The sequence below is a fragment of the Eurypyga helias genome, unplaced genomic scaffold, assembly GCF_000690775.1.
Source record: "Eurypyga helias isolate BGI_N326 unplaced genomic scaffold, ASM69077v1 scaffold27218, whole genome shotgun sequence".
NCBI classification, from domain to species: Eukaryota; Metazoa; Chordata; class Aves; order Eurypygiformes; family Eurypygidae; genus Eurypyga; species Eurypyga helias.
Window position 1 is genome coordinate 101 of NW_010269268.1, and position 8,531 is coordinate 8,631.

The 8,531-nt window shown below is 48.4% G+C and overlaps 1 protein-coding gene across 1 annotated transcript in view; it reads left to right on the forward strand.

Moving 5' to 3' along the window:
- Window positions 1-2,122: 2,122 nt before the first annotated feature.
- The window catches only part of LOC104514387 (histone-lysine N-methyltransferase, H3 lysine-36 and H4 lysine-20 specific-like), a gene marked incomplete at its 5' end in the record, with an annotated part of 41,484 nt that continues 35,075 nt past the window's right edge, over window positions 2,123-8,531 (forward strand). The window contains 3 exon segments of the mRNA XM_010158051.1: window positions 2,123-2,258; window positions 5,273-5,445; window positions 7,492-8,531. The exon segment at window positions 7,492-8,531 is cut by the window's right edge and continues 1 nt beyond it. Coding sequence (XP_010156353.1) covers window positions 2,123-2,258; window positions 5,273-5,445; window positions 7,492-8,531 — 1,349 coding nt within the window.

Here is an 8,531-nt window from a genome sequence, read left to right on the forward strand (position 1 = left end):
CTTCCTGGTCTGCCCCTTCCACCCACGGGTAGGGCTTCGTGGTGGGTGAGGATGAGGCCAACTCCCGATTCTGCTACTGGGAAGGGAGGGAGCAAACTGGGGAGGGATGAGAATGGCTGCTGGGAAAGAGAGCTGACTTCTGCATTGTCTGCACAGTTTCTTAAAAGCCAGGATGTCATCAGTTGTCCTTGTGGGGTGTTAGAGGGTGACAGAGTGGATGTAAATGAAGACTTGCCCCTAGGCAGGGGCTGTGGGTGTCCCTCGGGTGGATCAGCGGGAATGGCTTTGGCAAATCGTCAGCAGAGCTTGACCGCTCTGTCCAGACTGTGCTCAGGTCATACTGTCAGTGGGGTGCAGAGACACTGTGTGTCCTGTGCGCCGTGTTTGGGATAACCGGTTAGTTGGGATATGCTGATGACCCATGGAGCTTAGGGTTGACAAATGCGTAAAACAAGTATTTTTTTGAGCCAGGTGTCATTTTTGCAAGAGGAACGTAAGCTGGAAATGACAAAAAAAAGGGTTTTGCATCTGAAAGTACATCCACATTTCCAAGCATCGGCAAAGGCAGCACCACTGGTTCCCGTGCTCACGGGTGGGTGAATCCCAGCAAACCCATGCCGGTGGCGTGGTGGAGGCACGGAGCCTGCAGCAGGGCAGGGGCAGAGTGAGGGTCTGCAGGCCCCTGCCCGGTGCTCTGTTCCTGAACGTTCCTGTGCTCCTGCTCAGTGACAAGTTATTGCGTGGCTTTTGACTGAGTGAGGAGAATTCCAGCAGTGTAGCCTGTAGCGTCATTACCGGCGTTTTCTTCACGTCACGGAGGGGTTTGTCCATTCGTATTTTCTTCAACCGCATGAAGAAAGCCCGTAAAACTCAACCTGAAGCGGAATGTACCTTTTATGAGAGAGGTCTGCTTCATTTTAGTTGCTGGGATGTTGAACTGTGAATTGCAAGAGGTGACCCTGGGGAAGGGTGGTGAGCGGGACCAAGCGAGGTGAGAAGGTGCGTGTTCGTGCTGTGACAGCTTTAATGAGCATATTGCTGATGCTTATTGGCAAGAACAGTACCTCCAGCACTTCTTAAGGACCTTGAAACGCTGAACTCACCTGAGTCGGGTGCTGGTGCTGATGCAGAGGCAGGACACCCCACAGCTGGGCACTGGGGGTTCTGTACCCCGTCTCAGCTCAGTCCCGACACTGGTAAGCTCCTGAATCCTCCTCTTGGCAGAGATCCTGCTGGTAGCATGCTGCCCAGCCGGAGAGCGCACGTACTTAGCAGGCAACAGGGATCCACTCTCCGATGGCGAGCCAGAAATGGCATTAAGCAGCGCGAGATTTTGGCATGTTGAACGGCTTTGACGTTCTCGTGACGCAGCACAGCCCTGGGGAGCAGAGTGGGTTCTGGGGGCTGTTTGCACCGAGTCGGTGCTTGCCAGTGGCAAAGTCCGTCTGTGCGTGTCTCCTGGGGGAAAGATGACTGCCTTTGCGCTCCCGTTCTCCTGCTCTCTGGTTTTGGGGCAGAACAATGGCAGTTCTGCTCATATAAGTTAAATATTAAGGCTTTTTCTGATTGTACCTGCCTTTGGTCTCGAATACTTGATGGGGAAGCTTTCCCCCTGAACACATCTGAGAAGCACCGCAGTCATTAGCTGGTACACCAACTCTTGTTTGTTTTTTTTTTTTTTTTAAATTGATACCTAATTTGCTGTTCTCATCACTTTCCGGGCAGGAATATATTATTTTCTCTTACTACTATTTTTTCTCTGCTCTGTAACCTTTGAAATGAACAAATTGGTGTTAGTGAAGTAATGGGGGCTACTAGTGACTCCAATCCTTGCCTGTTGGAATGTGTGAAGTTTGAGTGCAGTCGTTTACTAGAGGTCATGTTCCTAGCTAAATAACAAAAAAACCCCAAACCCTCAAACCTTGGTTTATTGTTCTGTTCTTTCAGAAGGATGGGGAGAACAATTGTGTTCTTTGAAGGTGTAGGAGCCACTAATCACGACTTGCCTTTTAATGTAAATGTCTCTGGTGGCCAGATGTAATCTGCACACAGGGGGGAGGCAAATCTCTTTAAAAGCATCTGGAGCTTTAGTGATTTCTTGTGTTCTGGTTTTTCCCCAAAGATCCGAGCCAAGAAGAAACCTACTCCAGTGAAGTATGAAGTTGGGGATCTTGTTTGGGCCAAGTTCAACAGACGCCCATGGTGGCCATGCACAATTTGTCATGACCCAGTGCTGGACTGTCACTCAAAAATGAAAGGTACTGTATCTGCTCAGACCACAAAGTGGAGGTGTTGTACGTGGCAGGGTATTGCAGCTGTCAATTAATTTAAAACAAACATTTCTGGCCCTTGAAAGGTGTGAAGAAATAGACTTTACTGTGGAAGACCTGGATCTGTAAAGCAGACCTGGGTCAGGGAGGTGACAGGAGAAGGATGGGGCTGAGGCAGATGGAAGTGGCACAGAACGCTGTTGCATGTGTAGGCTTTCCTTCCTAGAGTGTAGGAAGGATGAGTAGCTGGGCTGAGCTCAGGGCTGTGCAGGAGAAAGAACAGCCTCTCGAAAAAGGGATGCAAAAGAAAGAGCAGAGCAAAAGGAGGTGGATCGGGGAGGCAAGGACAAGATGTGCGATGGGTGAGCAAGTAGAGCTTGGGTAGCTTGGGGTGTGTGAGGACATAGTCAGCCAGGCCTGGAGAACGAGAGGCTGGAGAGGCTGAGCAGCAGGGTGTGGGATAGCACAGAGTAGCTGCTGAATGCCTGGAGGTGTGATGAGAATGTGTGAGAGGAAGTGAGATTTTTTGGGCCTTGTTTGGCACAAGGAGGCAGGGAGCTGTTTATGGGGAAATATCAGAAATATGTGGAGGTGGAGCCACATATGGGGAAGTTTAGGGTATAGTGTGTCAGAAACTAAAAGCCAGCTGAATGGGAGGGGAAGAGATGGGGGAAAGAAGACAGAGCTGCCTCGGAGGGGAGGGACAGGAAGGAAGAGAGTATCACAGCCTCAAGGCAGAGAAGTGTAGGTGAGCGATGGAGAGAACAGAGAGGAAGTGATTGTTTGGAAATTGCAGCTTATTTGAGGGCTGTCACAGTGCTCTTAGGATCCTACTAGCTGCCATGGGGAGAGTGCCACAAATGGAAAAGCTTATTTATTTGTTCCTGTTTTCCCCATCTGATTGGCTTTGTTCTGTGGGCAACTGGAAACCTCTTGACCCGGTGACGTCTGCCACTGACAGCTCTGCAGACTGCTGAGGTTGCCACTCCCCAGTGTATTTCTCTACAGCTTTTTTGGCCCCCGCCAGCCGAAGAACCGAGTGCTGAGAGCGAGCAGGCTTTCTAGTGGCCATCAGCTCAGAGCCCTCTGCTATTTCTCTAGAGACGTGAAGTAGCTTTTCCTGCACTGTGCTCACCTCATCCCCCAGTCTGGTTGCTGTAGTCATCTCACTTGCTGTAGTCATCCCACTTGCTGTTTCTCCACCTTCCCCTTCATCCTTTGGGAAACATTCATCCTGATTCTAGATAATACTGAATGTGCTGGTTTAAATGGTCCCTTTTGAGCTCTCAAATTCCTGTCAAAGATGTTGCTGGAAGATATGCCAAATAGATATCCTTCCCCTGCATCCCTCCCCATGAAGTTTTGGACAGGATTTAATGTATATAGCTGTCCAGTAATCCTCTCTCCGTCTGTGTATGAGGATTTCTAATAAAGGAATTCTGCAGGGAGGAAACACGCTGTTAACGAATTCCAGCAAGGTCTAATCTCCAGCTACATGATAGTCTCTCCCATCGTGTTTTTTCTGTCTTCAAACAAATATAGCTCTGGGGAAAATTACGTTTTTCAGTTGTGCCTGTATGTAATCTGCTCATATTCCCTCCCTGCTGCTGAGGTGGCAGAGCCGGGTTGATCCACGCTCTGGCGCTTTTGGGCAGGGGGAGCTGCCGGGGTTCCGTGTGCGCTGTAGGAAGCACAGTCCCCCTCGGCTCTCCTGTTGCCAAGGGAACGAGCCCTTCAAAACAAGGCAGGTCCTTTCAAACTCATCACTTGTGCAAAAACCTCTTGTCTTGAGTTTGAGGCACGGCGTTTTGTTCGAGGCGGTGTGCCTTTTCTCAGCAAGCTCTTGACTCAAAAGATTTTTGGAGCTGGAAGATTGAGGCTCAGTGGCTAGAGTCCCAGTACTGTGAGTGGGACGGATGAAGCCTGTCGTCTCTGATCTTGGTTTGTTGCTGCCCTGGTCGTTATTTGTCATCCTATCCGTGGTCTTGGTCAGAATTGCTAAAGGCCAGGCTGCTGCGCTGTGCTGGCGCTCCTGGAAAAGGCAGCAGGAAGCGAATGGGCTGCGAATTCTAGGCTCAGAGAGCGAAGGTGTTCCTAGGAGAATGTGAAGCACGCAGTGCAGCACAGCACAGGGAGAAGTTTATATCCCTTGTTCAAGCCTTGTTTACTCTGTTCTAATGCTTGTAACCTGTCCTTTTTCACCAGCACAGCCAGTACTGGCTCAGTTGTTAATTGTACCATGTCTGTTCAGCGTTCTCACACAGAAAGCACCTTTGATTGTGCCTTTACGACTGAGTTTCTTCTCTTGCTGTGCACCTTTATGCCCAAAGTCTGGAGATGCTCATTGCTGCTAACATTTTGTCACGTTGCACCTAGTCCTTGTGGAGTGTGTGCTTCTTAAATACTGCTGGTCATGTTTTATGTCCTAAATAAGAGTTTGTTTGGTAACAAAGCACTGAACAAGATGGCATGTATCGTGGTGGGGGAGGTTCAAGCTGTATCAGTAAATCCTCTCCAGAAGGATGTCATTTCTGGGTGTTGCCGGCACACTGTTGTCTTTTCCCAATGGTTGAGTGGACTGGACTGTTTAATCATTAATCAGGGAGCAGCAAAACAGAAATGTCCTGCCTAGTATGTCATGTGTCTCAAGGAAAAAAGTATTAGGATATTTTTTCAATTGGGCTTTTTGCAGCCAAACGGTAGCCTTTGCTCTAGGGAGATGCCCCATCTTTAGACCTGTTAATCAGTTGTTTGTGAGGAAAAAACAACACCTCCCCAACTTGGAAGTGGAGAGTAGCAACACAACATATAGACAGCAGAGATCAAGGGGGTCTCCCTTAGTTCTGAGGAGAAATTCCCAGCACTGGCATTCACATGGGAACATTAGTAAGGGAAAAGTAGTTGAAAATCAAGTGGCAAATTGTTACTGCTTTCTGTGATTCTTTTTGTGTCTTTATTCTGTTATATTCAAGGGCTTAATTCCGTTACATTTCTCAAAATAGTTTCCAATCGGAGACCGTACCGGGAGTACTATGTGGATGCCTTAGGAGAACCTTCGGAGAAAACCTGGGTTGCTGGGAAAGCCATCGTCCTCTTTGAAGGAAGGCATCAGTTTGAAGAGCTCCCTGTTCTTCGGAGAAGAGGAAAGCAAAAGGAAAAAGGCTACAAACATAAGGTTAAAGATCTGTTTTCTCTACTATGGTTTAGATTCTTTGAATCTGCGCAGTACAAAGTATTCCTTTATGCCTGGAATTGCACTTCGATCCCTTTCTTCTGTGGCAGTGACTGCAGCATCGTGGCTGGGGAAGCGATTCTTTGCATCCTTACAATGAGCATGGTTCATAAGCTGCCAGGAGTTTCTAGGCTCTCTTTTATGTTGGGGTGTGGCCTGCTGCTTTTACTGCCCTGGGCATCGCTGAGAGGCAGAGGAGTCGGGTCCCTGTCAGTGTGCGATCTGCTCAGCCCTCCCCTGGTGTCCGGTACAGCCTGCTTCTAAGGAATCACAGAATCATAGAATGGTTTGGGTGGGAAGGCACCTTAAAGATCATCTAGTTCCACCCCCCCTGCCATGGGCAGGGACACCTTCCACTAGACCAGGTTGCTCAAAGCCACATCCAGCCTGGCCTTGAACACTTCCAGGGATGGGGCATCCACAGCTTTTCTGGGCAACCTGTTCCAGTGCCTCCCCACCCTCTCAGAGGAACTTCCTCTGCGCTCCGGCAGCATCTTTGCCGGATGTGAAGCAGAGGTGTGGGGTCGCACGCTTCACTACATCACTGACTGAAATAAAGGAGTGGGGTTTTTAACCCTGCTTCAGTAATCCTCTTTGTAGAAACCTGTTAGGATGTACAGTTTGCCTTGGAAAACGCTTTGTCAGTGAGCCTGGGGGAATGAGTTTTGTGGCTCATCGCATCATCTCCATTTCCAAACGTAACGTCCCGGAGCAGCTGTAGCCAGTATAGTGTAATGTGACACAGGGGCCTGGTCTGTGTCTTGAGGAAGGTGACAAGAAATGAACTTTTTACAATTGCTGAAGTGAAGAAGTACAGAGGCGCCTGTATTACAGAGACAGCAGATAATCGTACTCGGTGATGGTGTCTACTTTTTCTTCTTACCCAAGAGGTTTGTTAACAGTTCAGCACTTAACACACGTTAGTGCAAAACCATCAGGGTAAATGTGCTCTTGCAGATGTGAGTCCCTGGGTGTAATGCTTTCTTTTCCAAGGGGCCTGTTCGGTATCTTCTCTAAAGACTTTTCTCCTTGTGTTCCCAGGCCCCTAATAACTAGTTATGTGCTCCCAAGTAACATTTCTGGTCCTACAAATGCTCTATGGCCAGAATCCCTTCCTATGTGTAAATGGCAGTGCCAGTGTGGCTGTAGTAGAGGGAATCAAATGCTTGTTGCTTGCACAAATGTCCAGGTTTGCATCCCTGGAAGCCAGGATCTGATGAAGAACTGAGTGTATTTGGCTGGTTTGCTGTCAGGCTCCACAGAGCCTTTTTAATCTGCTGAAATGAGATTTTGTGTTTGGTGTGGGTTTGGAACAAGCTTCTTGCAGATTTAGATGTTAGCAGAGGTTCCTGTCCAGTATGCAGAGTGCTCTTTGTTTCATACTAGAGGTACAGAGTCAAAGCTGGGAGACTGCCAGGTAATGGAAGTCTTGATTTTGGTAGAGAACATTCTAAATGTGTGTCTGGATCTGGTGTTTGTAGCAAGGTGAGTTGATGGAGAGGGAGGGTTGACTTGTGCTACAAGGGGTCCAAGGGGTGCAGGAAGAATCAGCAATGAGCAAAGCAAACATCTCTGCTCAGATATTTTAAGGAAAATGATGCTGCATTTGCTTGAGAGGCTTGTTGGCTGTTGCTCTGCATTTCTGTGCCAGGGGCCATACTGTATGCATTCCCCAGCATTACAGGCTGTTGTGCTCAGGGTGTGCTGGCATGCCAAGACATCTGGTTCCTGGGAGACCTACACTTGTGGGGACCTTTTTCCTGTTTCGGGAATGCACAGGGATTTTTATTAGGCTCAGCAGGAGTGCAGAGTACTTAACCAGGTATTTTCTGTGTCTGGTAGGCAGAGTCTCTGGGAACCCATGTGATTGTCTTAAGAATGTAAAGTACAGGACTGTCACCCTGGTGCCTTGTGTGTGTCTATCTCGCTTTTATCTTGTTGCTTACCCTATCCAATTTTTTCTTTTTTTTTGTCTTCTCCAACTTTAAGGTTCCTCAGAGATTTATGGCTAAATGGGAAGTCAGTGTTGGACAGGCAGAAGACATTCTTCTCGGGGGGCCAGAGGATCAGAAGTGCAGCCAGAACTCGAGTGAGCTGGACAGCGAGAAGGAAGTGCAGTCAGAATACTATGCCAATGGCCCTGGAGCAGAAAGGGACAGGCAGCTGAATGGCTGTTTTAAATCCTTGGCGTTTGACTCCAGACACCCAGCCAGCGAGAAAGGAAAATTGCACATTAAGCCACGTGTGAAAAAGAGCTCTGAGAGCAGAAAAAGGACTAGAGTAAAAAAGAGTGGCACAAGAGGGGAAGCATCTAGGGGAGAAATCAAAGAAAAAACGCCAGAGAGCATAGTTAGAAACGTGATTGTCGGGGACCTGCCAGAGAAACACGCGTCTCACGAACTTCGCCGGATAGCCAGCAGCCTAACAGCATCCACTAGCGCCAGGGAAAACCATTTGCTTTCTTCCTTCGGAGAAAGGCGTTTTGAAAAGATACCCTTGAAACCAGACTACGAGAGTCGTAAAAGTGATGCTCTGAAGAACACTCTCCAAGGGGATTTGTTTTCCAGCTCATCTTTGGAGAGAGAGAAGAGCTCCTTGGGCATTCTGTGCAGTTCCAAATTACAAATACACTATTCTGCATCTGATGCTGGTATTGAGAAAAAGCAACCTGAGTCGGATTTGTCCTCCTCCCTCTCAGATGGTGGAAACAGCGATGTAGATGCCGTGGACCAAAGTTCAGAGAGAGCCTCTAGTGCTCTTGAAGTTAGTGACTCTTCAGATAAAGTGGAGAAGGAATTCCCCATGACGTCAAGCGGAAATATTAAGCTTTCCATGTATCTTTCTCAGAAGAGCAACAGAAGGGCCAGGAAGAAGTCATACAGGGATCGCAAACCTCTGGGAGGTTCAGTAACCAGCAGACTTGACGCTGAATTTGCAGACGGGGAGCTTGAAGTAGGCTTCTCCGATGCCGAGATGTCATTGACAGCTCTGGAGTGCTCTTCAGATGTGAGAAATGACAATCTTTCCCT